The sequence below is a fragment of the Megalops cyprinoides genome, chromosome 1, assembly GCF_013368585.1.
Source record: "Megalops cyprinoides isolate fMegCyp1 chromosome 1, fMegCyp1.pri, whole genome shotgun sequence".
Classification (NCBI taxonomy): domain Eukaryota; kingdom Metazoa; phylum Chordata; class Actinopteri; order Elopiformes; family Megalopidae; genus Megalops; species Megalops cyprinoides.
Genome location: NC_050583.1, coordinates 15,686,459 through 15,702,592, shown reverse-complemented (window position 1 = coordinate 15,702,592; position 16,134 = coordinate 15,686,459). Strand labels below are relative to the sequence as shown.

Sequence of the window (16,134 nt, the reverse complement as noted above, 5' to 3'; positions counted from 1 at the left end):
AAACGAGCAACTCAGCTAAAGTATTCAATTTTGTCAATATCCATTCTTTTGTTACACTGGAATGTACCTCTGCGTGTTTCCCCTCGTTTTGTAATAATGTTTTAAAATCCATAATAATAATAGAAAAATATTATTATGGATTTGAAAGCGTTATGGGTGTGCTTGCTAAAAATCGGACGCTGAAAAAAGAAAGGCAAATCAACAGCAGTTCAAATACACGACAACAGTGCCCTCTTGTGGAATGCTTATTTTTCTTCTTCAATTAAAAATGTTCAATACAAGCCAATGAAGCCATAACGTGCAACTACCTAAATGGCAAAGCATAGCATGCAATTAATAGACCCGTCAGCAAGAATAGTAAGTTCAATATAAAGTGAAATCATAATCAAATACCCATTGCTGACTGTCAGAATATCTTACAAATAACAGCAGTAAGGTGTGTTTCAGGTAACAGCCCATCTAACAAATTACGGCAAACATTAATCGCTGATGCCCAAGTCAGTCTTGGATGAGGAGGTGATAGATTGTTGGGGAGGGAGGGGAGGGACACATGGGTGATCAGCGTGGGAGGGTGGGGGAAAATGATAGACTGGTAGAAGGTGGGGGAGGTGTGGACCGGTTTTGCATTATGTCCTGTACAGTGACAAGATACCGCAGTTGTGTCTGTGTATATTGTGTAGTTTGGACCCTTGTCCTCTGTTTCTCGCCTGCTTCTTTTCCAGACCTCCCTCCGACCAGTAGACCTTCAATCACTAACTGCAGGTTCACACCTTATGCTGTCCCTGGGTTCCACCACCCACTCTGTCAGCTGCTCGACTGGACAAGCTTTACAGCTAAATCATAACGTCCTTGACTCACATTATTATAATAGCTGCGCAAATTGATTTAGCAATTGTGTTTTATCAGTAATTGCGAGATAGCTTACTTTTGATATATCGGAACTTTGCATTTATTATATGCATAGTGATGTAGCTTGCACTTACCTCCGACAGCTCTTTCATGCTAGACTGTATAAGGGCTTCTGCAAAATCATTAACCCTTGGGACCCATATAGGTCATCTATCATTTCAATTCATGAATGAAAGGAGTTAGAGCACTGTCAGAATCCAGTATACATTGGGTGTAGCAGGCGCTTTTAGAATAGTTCAGCTAGAATGACGCGAGATAAGACCAGTTCTAAATGTGTTTGACTTTGGGGCTGTCCAGTGTTAGAATCCTTCCTCATTCTCCTGCCTGTGTCTGGCGTCTAATTGCATTCCATCACAGTGTTACTCACAAGTGTCACACTTCCTTAGTCATTGTGAATGACGCCTGTGAGTGTGTCCGCGTGTGTAGCACGACAGATCTATGCGGAAGGAAAGCTTGTTCGCCTATAACAAAATAACTTTACATTCAGTTTCACAGCATGCTGTAGATAAATTAGCCCATGCATTAAACCCTCAAGCAACACGATACGTTCATTTACACTGTGCTTTGCGTTGCGTGTCCGCAATTAGCCGGTCACCTGATATCTGCGCAGGCGGACCTGAACTAACCTGCTGAATAAGGTGGGAGGTGGGGGTGGGCCAATGAATTCGAGTCCTTGTAATAAAAAAAATGGTACAGCAAATGTTTTCAGGAAAAAAACATAATACATTTCCTACGAAATCAGTCATTAGCTCTGATCTGTTTTACCTTGTTGGATGAGGACTGAACGGGTACATGTGCAAGAGTGAGAGATCCTGCTGTCTGCTCGAGTTGTTAAGGAGGAGTCCAGTTACGCTACAGCCTGCCTCTGCGCACTTGAAAGACAGGTAGTAGCGAGTGAGTGCATTTCTTTGCACTTCTTTACTTTTCCGTCATAAAGGGGGATTGTCGACTTTTTACGAGATGGAAGAAACAACCATTTTATGAGAAAAACCGTGCGAATGAAAATACGGTTGAGAAATAACTTTAACATCTGGTGGATACCTGTTGCGACTCCAGGATTCTTTCAGGAGTCTTTTTTTCGTCTTGCACCGCTTGGACTGTGTTTTGGACGTTTAGAACCATGTCGAACTGCGAGAAAGATGCACCTGCAACCGAGAAGTAAGTATAACACATGTTTTAGCTGAGTACGACTGAAAGAGGGCTTCAGTCGCTGTCAGGGAGAATTCAACAGATAGCTTCGTTGAGTTTTGCCTAGTGTGATATCGATGCGTTCTCGGTAGGTGCGTGACAACTATCAGTTTGCAATGACTCAGGGACACCATTACAATGGTTTATAGTTCTGTTACAGTTGTTTAACTACTAGACAATCCCTTGACACTGTTACAGTTATGATTTCACTGCGGAACTTACCCTATGCGCTCGACATTTAGTAAGTCCCTGACTTTTGGAATCCTCAACAAACCTCCCCAAATCCACAGTGGCAAAATAGTTCTATGTCCACCCATATCATGTTTTCGGCGTTGTTTCTGAAATTACGTTACTTTCAAGATAAAATGATAAAGTATTATGAGATTTTCGTGGCAGTTTGGGAGACAGAGAGGCCCAGGGCCATTTTCCGTATGTTGATGCTCATTTCTTTTTGACACAGACCACACTGAGTATGTTTTATTGTATTCCTCTCTGTGTGAATATGGTGATTTTTGAATCACTAGAGAGCGTCATCGTCAAAGGGAAAATTGTTTCCATGCACCTGCAAACCATTCCCATGATTGCTGTGATGGTGCTTTTAAATGTATGCTTGTTTCAAACCTTATATCAATTCTTATATGTATCACACAATTTTATTGAATATGATTTGTTATCATAACTGTGTGTGTGTGTGTGTGTGTGTGTGTGTGTGTGTGTGTGTGTGTGTGTGTGTGCGCGTGACAGAGAGAGAGAGAGAGAGAGACAGACAGACAGACAGACAGACAGAGAGAAGGAAATTGTGTGTATTTGATTCCCTGCTGGGGCACAACTGTTGTACCCGTGGGCAAGGTATTTAACCTGAATTACCTCAATATATATCCAGCTGTAAGTGGCTAACATATAATATAAGATATATAATTTGCTCTGTATAAGAAAACCTGCTAAGCAACTAATACTGTGCTGTGTGTATGTGGGTGTGTGTTCAGCTCCACACCGCTAACGCTACAGGCATGTCTGGAGGAATGCATGGAGGCTGTAGACCTCTTCCTGAACAATCACTTCACTGAGAGTCTCAACAAGCTGCAACCACGGTGAGATGGTCCATTATGCTCTCCTCCCTGTCTCTCCCACTCCACCCCTACTCTCAATCTTCCTGTCCACATACTGCATCTCCTTCCTTGCCCCCCCCCCCCCCTCCCCGATCTCCTTCAGTCCTCTTCTTCCTCAAGCTCTCTCTATCATTCTCTCCTTCCTTTATTCCCTGTTGCTGTGTGATGCAATAAGTGAAGAGGAAGAGAATGAGGAAACCTACCTCTGCTTACTTAGAGAGGAGACACTGAATGATATCTTTGTGAGGAGCTGACCTCTAACAATTTGGGAAATTCCTACAGGGTCTACCACAAATGTGTGCATGTTCGTCACAGAAGCCATGACAGATGGGGCTTCTTATTACAAAACAATGGTAAATGTAATCTGCGTTCTTGCGTAGTCACCAAAAGAATTTACCTGCAATCATCACCAATTCAATGGGTTCACATTCTCTACAAAAACAGGACTGATCCAGATCCTCGCACAGATGTGTCTCACCTTTAATCCTCCCACTTTGTTTTCCCTAAGCACAGATACGGTGTTTCACAGGGTGTCCCTGTCCTCTAGGATATGGAGTGTTTGTTGAAGCTGACGCCCAGCTGGGCCGTGCAGTCAGGCCTGAGAACCTAGCAAATAAAGAACAAAGGTGTGGTTGGGAGGCAGGGATAGAAGGAGAGAGAGAGAGAGAGAGAGAGAGAGAGAGAGAGAGGGGAAAAGAGTGAGCAAGGGAGAGAGGTTCCAGATTGGTATTGTCAGTAACATGAGAGCTCAAAGGTCAATGCCATTACAGAAGGGTCCCCAGGTTGAGTGAAGGTCCCCCCATTGAGTGCTATGTTGTAGAACAGCGTTTCCCAAACCTCTCCTGGAGGACCCCTTGTCCTGCATGTTTTAGATCTCTCCCTCCTCCAACACAGCTGATTCAAATGATCAGCTTGTTATGAACTCCCGAAGCTGCTTAATAACAAACTCATCATGATCACTGATCATTCACCTGAAGTGAAATTCTAACAAGAATAAATATGGGTGGTGCAGAATCATGGACTGCCAGCACTAAATTTGTACAGAGAGTGACTGGATCAATACATGTTGAAAGAGACGTTTTAGGTCTCAAGTGAACTCCAGAGAGATTTCACTGACCTTCTTCAGTGTTAGGTGTGTGTGTATTTAGTGTGTTTTGTGTATCCCCTGCAGGGTGAAGGACAGCATGTACCATGCCCTGGTCTACGCCACAGTGCTGGAGATGCAGGCCATGATGACTTTTCAGCAGGAAGACATCATCAGTGCAGGAAGCACCATGAAGAGAGCCCAAGAAATCTGCCAGAGGTGGGGACACACGCACACACACACACACGCATGGTAACATACACATATGCACACATACACAGGAACAGGGAAGCACATACACAGGCATGGTCACACACCCACAAACACACACACAAACACACTTGGGTTCATAAGCACATGCACATATGTACATAGGCACACCCATTTGTACACATACACATATATACACATGTATGCAGTTTTGACTTTGACAGCTGGCAGACTAGTTAAGACGGGAGATGCCTGAGGTTGAAGTCCTTAATGAAACACTGCATTAACTGTGCTTTTGACAGAGGAGTGAGGGGAATTACTGGCTTTAGTATTCTCGCACACTGGATTTTATTGGTGTTAAAGGCAGGTTGTCGTCTCAAATGGTGAAAAAACGATGAAGCTTTCCTCTCATTCCTGTTCCCCTTAAAAAGAGCCTTCATAAGCTACAGCCCTTATCTCTGTTCCTCCGCCCAAATTTGCCTGCATTTACATGCACTCTGAATAGTTGCAGAGTTTGCCTATGGTGTCCCCCACGGTCATACTCTCATGCACATGCGCACACATACAGGCACACACTCTTTTGCATACACATACACATCTATGTATCCGCACATGTAAGCACACACACATTCATGTACCAAATACCAACATCTGTACTGGTATATTTCATTTCAACTTTACAACCATTTTTATTACATAGTTTGTCTTATTTGATTTTCACTGCACATCTTTGTGGCTCGTTCAATGTATTTTTAAAACTATTTATTCTTTCAGTGAGATTAATTTGCATGTCCACAATTATTCGCCTATTCGTATTTTTGCCCTCCTTGCTTTTTAGGTTCCGGAAAAAGACCGCCACGGTTGGGTCTGTCGCCAAGTCATCCGGTGAAATACTGACTGAAGGTAGGAGTGGGAACTGTGGAGTGATGTGTCTGCGATGGACAGCATGGCACTGGGCCTCATGTCGAAGACTGCGGAGAGCACGTTTACCAATACTCTGCACACTCTTAACGTGTGTATGCCAGCTGCGTTAGCTGTGCTCCGTATGGGCGCTGACAGTGTGCTGTGGATGTTTTTGCAGAGGAGCTTCACGCGGAGGTGTGCTATGCAGAGTGCCTGCTACAAAGGGCTGCTCTCACTTTCCTGCAGGTAATGTGGCTGGGATCAGTCTGAGGCAGTCAAGAGTGGGGCCAGCTTTATCTGTTAACTATGCACTAGAATCCCGTGTAAAAAAAAAAAAAAGGAATGGATATTGGATGGATATATTACACATATTACACATTTAGCTTTTCATTTAGGAGCATTTTCAGAATATGTAGAATGTCAATGTGATAGTTTCATTGTGCATAATCATTGCAGATCATTATTTGTACCTGTTCAGTATGTTGGCCTCCAATAGCTGATATGGTGCAGAGGCAGTGTGATTCATGAGCCAGTTTCAGCTTAAATTCAGTTACAGATGCAGGACAGCAGATCTTTGTCTTCAGTAAGTCTCAAGTGTCGTGTTGTTTACTTGAGTGTCTTTCCTTATTCCTGTCTTCCTGTTCCCCTCCCCTCAGGATGAGAGTATGATGAGTTTCATCAAAGGAGGAATCAAAGTGCGCAACAGCTATGTGATCTACAAGTAAGTGCTTACAGAGCCAATTCAGAAGACTGAAAGCACCAATCATATGGTTGTATCTCCCTCTAAACAGAATACAGCAACCAATCAAACTGCTGCATCTCCCTCTCTCTGTGTCTGTGTATAAGAGTGAGAGTAAGTGCTGGATACAGAATTTATTATTAATACAAGGTGATGGTGTGGCATATTTGTTAGAGAACTGGACTTTTCACCAGATGATTTCAGGTTTGAATATTTGTCAGGAGGCACAGAATTATACAGTAATGTAAGGTATGATGTTAATGTAATAATTTTGTGTAAATGAGTAAAGTAATGCAAATGGTTACATTTTTATTTAAATGGTTTCCTATTATTGTTAATGCAATGTGAATTGATGCACTATCTGTCCTTTTGTCCTTCTGAGTTTATGTATTATTGTTCTATATCAATGTGTATGGCATTGTCACCTTTCTAAAAAGGTTATTTTAAAAATAAAAAATATATATTTTAAAGCGATGTTTCTCATATAGGGAGCTCCATGCCTTCATCCACTCAGACAACTTTTCCAAAGGACCAAACCACTGTCACTTAGAAGGAGGGGTCTCCCTAGGGGTTGGAGCATTCAATTTGGTAAGTCACACAGATAGATTCACGCTTTATTGCACAGACTCTCCGGACATAGACAGCAATACTTGCCTCCTCTGTGTCTTTGCCTCAGTTTTTACGCTATGAGGAAACCTCTGCCAGATAGATCTGGGTTAGAGTACATCAGCCTCCTGTACCTGTCCTGTATCACTGTGTTGTATGTTCAACCCACAACAGACTCTCTCGATGTTTCCTCCTCGGATTCTCAAATTGTTGGAGTTTGTTGGCTTCTCCGGGGACAAGGTGAGGATGTATGTTGTGTCTATTTTTCAATCTTTATGCACACTTTCTCTTTCTCAGCATGGGTGATAGTGTTTCCCCACTCAGTAACTGTAAATGTTTGTGTAGGTAGCAGCAGCTGATGAACTGGTGTGCACTTGCATATGAGTACATCATTGTGGTCTACAATTAGTATCTCAATGCAGTAATATGGTCTCTTAGCCTCTGTGAGTTTGCATGTGTGCACAGGCTCATGGTCTTTCAACTCGTACACATTTCCTGTATGTGTGTGTATATATTTTGGTGTAAGAGCAGGAGTATGGTCTCTCTGGTCTCTGTTTGCGTTTCTGTGTGCAGGAGTATGGGCTCTCCCAGCTGTATGAAGGTGCCACATCTCTCAACCTGCGCTCCATGCTGTGTGCCCTGCTGCTGCTCTGCCACTACACCTTCCTCACCTTCATCCTGGGTAACAAACACCCCCCGCAACCACACACACACACACACACACACACACAAATACTCACTCACTCACTGGCACAACACTAATACACACACACTCATGTCACACATGCAAATACAACAGAAAGTAATGTGCACACATACTCAGGATACAACACATATATTGAACTCAGACTTGCTCATACACAAAGGAATAAATAATATTACATGTGTATGATTATAATTTATGACTATCTGCCACTGTTCTTTGTCCCTGTAGGGACAGGGGAGGGGGATGTGGATGAGGCAGAGAAGCTGCTGAAGCCGTTCCGGGTTCGATATCCACGTGTAAGCAAAGTTACTGCACCCCATACCCTGCCCAGCACAAAGCACAGGGCCACACATGTACAAAAGCAAACACAATTCTTGGGTACAAGAAAGAGCATTAGGTCTTCATTGTCAGAGCAGAAAGTGTCGAGGGTGAAGACTACAGGATCACAGAGACAACAGCACATGTGACAATGGGAGTAGTGTTCTCAAAGGAGAAACATTTGTTGAATTGATTAACAGGGGAAAAAAAGTGTAGCAGAGGTGAAAGCTGACCTCACAGGGGCCGGGTGACACTTCTTGGGTGTATACCAGGTTAACGCAATTCTGTACAATGTGCAGTACAATCTTGATTAATTGATGATTCATTCTCAATAACCACTGGCTGATTTGCACTGCAGCTGTAGTAAAAGCAAAGCAAATATTCGGGGGCACAGCATGACGCAGATGTATGACTTCTAAAGAGGAAAATCCAATGATAAATCCAGTGATAATCTGTGAAATTTGGACCTGTATCCCCAAAGTAGCCAATCTCTTTACTAGCTTCTTCTTGATCCGCCTCTGTCTCGATTTTGCAGGGCGCTATATTTCTCTTCTTTGCAGGTAGAGCTGAAGAGATCAAAGGAAACATTGACGAGGTAACGTTCTGACACAAAATATCCTGGCTTCATTGGGATAGTACATCTTTTAATCTCTGAGTGTGATGCATGCTTCGTTTAATTCTTAGATTGAAGTTTCATGCGGGTGAGCTTTTGTTGAATGTTAGGAGCAGTCTTCATCTGTGTGTATGCGTGCGTGTACCTGCACATGTATGCTTGTCATGTCCCTTTCTGACCAGGCGGTGTCACTGTTCGAAGATGGCTGCAAGGCCCAGCAAGAGTGGAAGCAGTTCCACCACATGTGCTACTGGGAGCTGATGTGGTGCTTCACTTTCAAGCGTGCCTGGAAGATGGCCTACTTCTATGCTGACTTGCTGAGTCAAGAGAGCCGCTGGTCCAAGGTAAGGCAGCAGACTGACGTTTCTAATGTTTAACATTAAGGTATCTCTTACTATACTAGATGCATGTTACTGTTTCTCACTGTCAACTCCTAGGCAATGTATGTGTACATGAAAGCTGCCTACCTCAGCATGCTGCCCCAGGATGAAGCCAGGCCCTTTGGGGAGGATGAAGTGGAACTCTTCAGGTAAACTGTCACTGAGACCTGATACAGTTACGCTAACCCTAGAATTACTTTCAGCATGCAGTATGTGTGAGTGCGTATGTATGTACATGGGACAGAGACCTGATAACATGTCTCTGTCAACAGGTGTATTTCCCAGCTCATTCAGTCACCCTTCTCTCCTTCAGACAGGTGCCCTCCCTTAAGCAGAAGATAGCAGGAAAGTCTCCCCCAACGGAAAAGTTTGCTATTCGCAAAGCCAGACGCTACAAGGCCAGTTGCCCGGTGAAGCTCCCGGTGCCTGTTCTGGTGAGACCCCCACAGCATCCTCCAACACAGAGGAAAAGCCTTCTGTTGCAGCACAGCTTGTCATCATCCGAGTGTGAATGATTTGTGAATATTTCTTTGCGGGGCCTGACTGTATGTGGTGGCCATATGTGTTTTAGGAAATGATGTACATGTGGAACGGCTTCACCATGATCCACAGACGACCAGAACTAACAGAGGGGATGATGCAGACCCTGGTGGATGCAGAGCGCACCCTGCAGGATACTCCATGTACTGCAGCTCACATATTACACACTGTGCTGTCAAACACATTGTGCAGACCATACTAATGACATACAGAATACACCAGAATAAACAGGCATTCCAGATGGATCCTGTTTAGCCCCATTTCTAAATCCCTTACCCCTCTTCAGCAAAGTCCCAGCTGACCTCAAAACCCTTCTACAGGATAGCAACAACAAGATCAGAAGCTACCAGACACAGGCCAGGCAATCAGAACTGATACTAGGTCTAGACGTGTCTGTTTGGCTCTCAAAAACACAATGCTGAAACTTTTCAGAGCACAGAAAAGCACATTTAACCACATTTGTCTCAGGAGTAACGTAACTGGGAAACTATGAGTGAAATGCTAGAATACACAGATATGTTGCTTCCGAATGTTGGTGGATATGTATTGTGCAACCCAACAAACAGTGTTTCCAGCAATTCCAGGCTTCATCGGGTGAAACTGAGTTTTCACTCTCTAACCCTTAATAATCCTTCCCTCTCATTTCACTCTCCCGCTCCAACCTTTCCCCTCTTCTCTCCCCCCTCTGTTCTGTCCTACAGTGAACGAGTACACAATAGATGACCGCTGTGTGGTTCTGCTGCTGAAGGGGCTCTGCTTTAAGAACCAGGGGCAGACTCAAGCGGCCGAGGACTGCTTCAACAAGGTGTACAAGAGGTGAGGGGCTCGTCTGTATCTGCCAGCTGGAGAGAGCTGTCTGCATCACAAAGCACATGCGTTTGCGCTTTTTCTCTGGAGACACAGTCATACCCATTTGTATCCTCAAGTGGGCATCGAGAAATATCAGATCCTTTAATTACTTTTCATTGAACTGACATACACATACACACCCACACATCACATGTTCCTCCAGCATTCAGAGAGGGTGGTTACTCAGAAAGAAAAGCTTGGTTTCAAATAGTGGAGATAAACTTTACTGTGCTCACAGTGACACTTTTATTCCTTGTTATTTACTTTGTGAGGAAATTTGCATGACTCACAAGAATGATACTGCACTCGTTAGTATCTTACAAGCCATCAGTAATCCACTTAACAAGTGCTGTCTGTGTGTAAATGTCATAGACATCCCTGGTTTAGGAGGACTGGTAAAGTGAGAGCACTGGGAACAACACCAAAACATAAAAGACAGGGTGTTTTGCTACGGAATACATCCTTCCTTTCATAGCAAAAGAAAAAGCAAAGAAATACATATGCAGTACAGTAACTGGTTATGAAGGAGGATAGAAGCAATTTGGAAAACTATCTGGATAAATACCACGTGTAATATTCTGCCAAATGCTGTACTGTGGAGACTGCATGGAACCTTTCTCTGAATGGTGTATTGCTCTTCATGAGTTTATAGAGGGGTAGGTGACACTGAGGGACGGAAAAATCTCTGCCCTCTAACTGCAGCTGTTTCCTCACCCCCCCACAGTGAGAAGAAGATTAAGTTCGACCACTACTTGGTGCCGAATGCACTGTTGGAGCTTGGTCTGCTGTACACACAACTGGGGCACAAAGATCAGGCCATCAAGCTGCTACAGAAAGCCAAGTGAGTCTCCTTTCTGCTGCCCTCTGCTGGTCACCTTGAAACACAGCAAGTTGATTTTCACTGGGCAAATACAACATTAAGTGCATGGCCCTCTACAAAATATGGCACCTCACTGTATGTGACAAATATTTCTCCATTTTGATCCAGCTGCCTTTCTCTCCTCAGAAATAACTACAAGGACTACTCCATGGAGTCTCGCACTATGTTCAGAATTCACGCTGCCCTGTCCAAACTCAAGGATGACAAGAGTGACTTGGATGAACTCACAGTACTCTAATGCGCAGCACATTTATCTACAGACAGGACACATGGACAGCCTCCATCCACATCACCGCTCCTTTTGACCTCTGTTCGGGGGAGTTCTTCTGTTGTGGCTGTAGGCTTCTGTTTGAGCTCCTTCTCCTCCCCCAGCAGGGGAATGGAAAGTTTCCCTGAGATGCAGACACAACTGCGTGTCCATCTCAGCTGACACAAATTTTTGATGCTATCTACTGTATGATCAGTCTTCCCCACCACTGGTGGCTCAAATCCAATATCCTCCGTGTGTCTTCTAGTGTTTCGATTTAATTTGTTGTTGCACCTTTTGCGTAATCTCAGGACAGATATTCCAAATGAAGGATACCTTCACTAGTATGTGACACAATAACGTATGTCGCAGCTGACAAGAACTCTCAGCAATTTGCTGCTCACTCATTGTAGAGTTTGCTTACTGACCATGTACTTGTTTCTTGTGTAGTCTGAGCAGGCACCAAATCCAGGCCTTCACAAGCACAACTCCTGGCAAACACACCATTAGGCTGCCAAATCAAAGACCAAGGTCCCCACCTGCAGAACGTATCAAGCTATCAGACTCATGTGCACTCCTTGAGCAGCTCTGCATTCAAATATCATGCCTTAATTGTTCTGTTTGTCTTGTAACGAACGGCTGTTTTAAAAAGAATTGTATAGGACTGCATACCATTCACTGTTTAAAATCCATGAGGGGATTGGTGGCACCTGGGACTTCACCACCATGCATAACTAGACCTTCGTACTTCTACATGTAATTTTTGTGGGGAAAGCACTTTGTTACACGCCCTATGCCAAAAAGCAGATGACATGACTAGACAGGCATGTTTTACTCCTGAAAGTATTCAGAATTAAAACTCAGATGTTAGATTTGAAAGGCACAAAAGGTCAGAAATCGGGGCGCCCAAGTAACTCGGTGTTTAAGGCAGTCAGCTCGAGCACAGCCTGAACTGTGTGGCCTGAATTTGATCCCAGATATGTAACCAGCCAATGATGATCGGAAGCCCACAGCAGTGGAACAAATTGGTTGCACTGCTCTGGTGATAGGTGTGGGTAAGGCGGCAGAGTTTGCTCATTGCACCACTCTCAGGCACCCTGTGATTGGTCAGGTGCCCATGAGTTGCTTGGAGAAAGTCACTGTCTTGGAGGGAGTAGTGCCTGTCCTCTAATGCGCACCCACTGTAGTGTGCTGTGTGACTTGCAGTGTGGAAAAAATAGTCATTGGCTGCCTGTCAAAGTATCTGAGGATTGTGTTTATCTCATCTCAGAGAACAGAGGTTGTCACGGTATAACATGGCTTCTACTGAATACAACTTCTGATTCTAAAATTAGGGTTGTTTAAAGGGGAAAATCCCCAATATGATTTGGGGAAGGACCACACAAACACAACTTCAGCCCAAAGAAGGATGCTAGGTTTTCTGTATGGAGAAATTAAATTACATTTCCATTGTACTGTCATGAATCACACCAAACTGTTAATGCAGCGACAAAATGTAATTGTATTCAACCTCAACATTTAATCATTGACACTTACTATCATGGTAAAAAATGTTCAGACACTACTGCCCAAATTCAAACTAACTGCATGGCAATTTGTCCTTAACTTTTAATAGCAAATATAATGCATTTGTGGTGATTATATATAGATTATCACAAGTTAACCGCCCACATAAACCATGTGAAAAATACTTTGAAATGGGTGATGAAATTGTTGTCTTGTTATCATATATTTTTTATTCTTATGTTGAAATGTTTTTGTGGAGATCAATTATTTAAATATTTTAATTCAGTGTGTTTTTAGTATATGTGCACTATGTACATGTATTTGAACAGCTATAATTTATATGTAGCTGAATTTGCATTGTATGATTGGTGAAGCTGCAGTGTTAGCTGTCTCCTTGAGTGGCCTGACTGGCTGTGAACCATGCACATTTCAAACTCCATTTCCCTATTTCCCTACTTACACGTGATTTGGCCACATGGTTGGTGGCATGTTGTGGGAAAGGCTTGCATGTTGTTCTGCATATTGTGGGAAAAGCTTGAATGTCAACTCTCCCTGAACTGTTCATTGGATTGACATATTTAAAACATAATTGTACAGCATTGTGGAAAAACCAAAATGTTGATTCCTCTTATGATACAATATGATATGCTATTTTTATTGGTAGCAAATTCCATAAACTAATCAAACTGCAGCTTTATATGTTTTGTATAAATCCAGTTTTCACTTGGTTGTTTTTTTTTCATGGAAGACTCTGTATTAACAATATGTTCCATGGCCCAGTTAGACAAGAGGCAGGTAAACACAAAACATTAATCCTTCACCCCTAATAAACTGTAGCCCTATAAAATATCCACGTAGAGTGACTTGTGCTTGGATGTCCTGCATATCCCATACTCCGCCTGTTGTGTTTTACCTCAATTTCTCATCATTTGCAGCTGCCCAGTTTTATCACCGTAACTAATAGTAACAGTGGCAGCAGTAGTCAAATCCCACTCACCCAAAGCAACTTCCAATACAAATAATTTCTATGACTTGATTATAAATGGCATGCAACATGGAAGAACATTAATTTTTCAGATCGCATTCTGTACCACTTTGTTCGAACTGTCAGCAGAAGCCCTAAATATTGATATAAATGGTATGTCATGTTTATAATCGTAGTGCTTCATCAGATATTAGTTATAAACAGAAAGAAACCAGAGCTTCCAAAGTCAACTCAAACTTTTTTTTTGTCAAGATACAATTAGCTGTATCTGACCCAGCACACACATGTATTTTCTACATATTCTTAGCTGAACTACTTTTCTTCTAATTATACCCTTGTTTATTTACAATGGGACTAGATCTTTTGCGTTAGTTTACCTTTGCATGTGTGAGAGCGAGCTGTGTGCCGGGAACATTTTGCTGCTGCTGGTCTCCCAGGCGTCGCAAACGCAGGCAGGGAAACTCGCACTGTCGTGGGGCTGACAGCTGCTCGTACCCAGGTGTGAGGACAGGTATCCTTCATCCTGGGAAACGGGCACAGAGGGACATAGGGAAGTGGCGGGAATGTGAAGTTTAAGGCCTAATTAACACTAACACACCATGGGAAACCCAACAGAGGGGAGAGGTGGTGTGTGTTTGAATTTTGGAGGGAAGATCATGGCTGTGAGGACATCATCAAGGCTTATCATCATAAACAGGACTATGTGTTTGTGTATTCGTTTCCCTGTTTATTGACTGAGTGGGATGGTCTATTTTCTGCTTTTGGTCATTGCTAGTAGCAGCTAATGCACACACAGTTTCTGCACAATGAGTAAACATCATATCAGGGGTACCACAATGCATATGAGTTAAGGCTTAAGTTGCTTAAAAAACTTTACATGCAATTAATTCAATGAAATATGAAGGGTTACTTAGGCTGGACTGCAGGGACAGTATGTATCACTTTACAAATCTTCACATTATTTCCCTTCATTGCAAATAAATTAGTCGTTTTATATTACTCTGATTTGCTTATTCGAATAATGAAGCCAATGTATTCCTAAAACAAATCTTTAACAGCCCATTTTGTCAGCTCCTCCTCATACCGTTGCATAAATATGAGATCGGCACAATATACATCCAGGATAGTCGACAGAGCCAACACGTTGGCAAAGGTTTGTCACCCCCTTTCGAAAACTCACCTGTTGTAAACCAGAACCTTTAATGTTGTACTTTTCCCTTTTCTTCATATTAAGCAGGTGCGAGATGTGTCCGGCTATAAGTATGGGAATATTGGCACCCTCACAAGGAGATGTGTCTCCTTAGTGTGCTAGGACAGGTATCCTTCATCCTGGGAAACGGGCACAGAGGGACATAGGGAAGTGGCGGGAATGTGAAGTTTAAGGCCTAATTAACACTAACACACCATGGGAAACCCAACAGAGGGGAGAGGTGGTGTGTGTTTGAATTTTGGAGGGAAGATCATGGCTGTGAGGACATCATCAAGGCTTATCATCATAAACAGGACTATGTGTTTGTGTATTCGTTTCCCTGTTTATTGACTGAGTGGGATGGTCTATTTTCTGCTTTTGGTCATTGCTAGTAGCAGCTAATGCACACACAGTTTCTGCACAATGAGTAAACATCATATCAGGGGTACCACAATGCATATGAGTTAAGGCTTAAGTTGCTTAAAAAACTTTACATGCAATTAATTCAATGAAATATGAAGGGTTACTTAGGCTGGACTGCAGGGACAGTATGTATCACTTTACAAATCTTCACATTATTTCCCTTCATTGCAAATAAATTAGTCGTTTTATATTACTCTGATTTGCTTATTCGAATAATGAAGCCAATGTATTCCTAAAACAAATCTTTAACAGCCCATTTTGTCAGCTCCTCCTCATACCGTTGCATAAATATGAGATCGGCACAATATACATCCAGGATAGTCGACAGAGCCAACACGTTGGCAAAGGTTTGTCACCCCCTTTCGAAAACTCACCTGTTGTAAACCAGAACCTTTAATGTTGTACTTTTCCCTTTTCTTCATATTAAGCAGGTGCGAGATGTGTCCGGCTATAAGTATGGGAATATTGGCACCCTCACAAGGAGATGTGTCTCCTTAGTGTGCTATATAAGCACGGTCCGGAACACAGTGTCTTATCTTTCCGACAGCAAGGTTACCGCGTGGAACCTTGAACCGCAAAAGGCGACTATCGTCTGTAGATCTTTTTTTTTCTCTAATTCAAAACTTGGTAACTGTCATTTTAACAACAAAAAAGAAGACACGGTTGCTTCTGAACTTTTCTTTTGTAGGATCATTTTGGCTCAGTTTAGCTAACTACAAAATGATGTTTTCAGTCACCTGTTTCTTTTTG

At 42.8% G+C, this 16,134-nt stretch overlaps 1 protein-coding gene across 1 annotated transcript; it reads left to right on the top strand.

Moving 5' to 3' along the window:
* Positions 1-1,805: 1,805 nt before the first annotated feature.
* On the top strand, positions 1,806-12,940 carry LOC118779363 (tetratricopeptide repeat protein 39A-like). The gene is made up of 18 exons (XM_036531430.1): positions 1,806-2,067; positions 3,084-3,188; positions 4,378-4,509; positions 5,339-5,403; positions 5,582-5,649; positions 6,060-6,124; positions 6,631-6,730; positions 6,923-6,988; positions 7,322-7,430; positions 7,683-7,750; positions 8,308-8,367; positions 8,568-8,729; positions 8,823-8,914; positions 9,079-9,199; positions 9,337-9,448; positions 10,007-10,121; positions 10,879-10,995; positions 11,161-12,940. Exons 1-18 carry the CDS (start codon positions 2,030-2,032, stop codon positions 11,270-11,272), a joined length of 1,707 nt encoding a protein of 568 aa, XP_036387323.1. The 5' UTR covers positions 1,806-2,029; the 3' UTR covers positions 11,273-12,940.
* Positions 12,941-16,134: the final 3,194 nt, after the last annotated feature.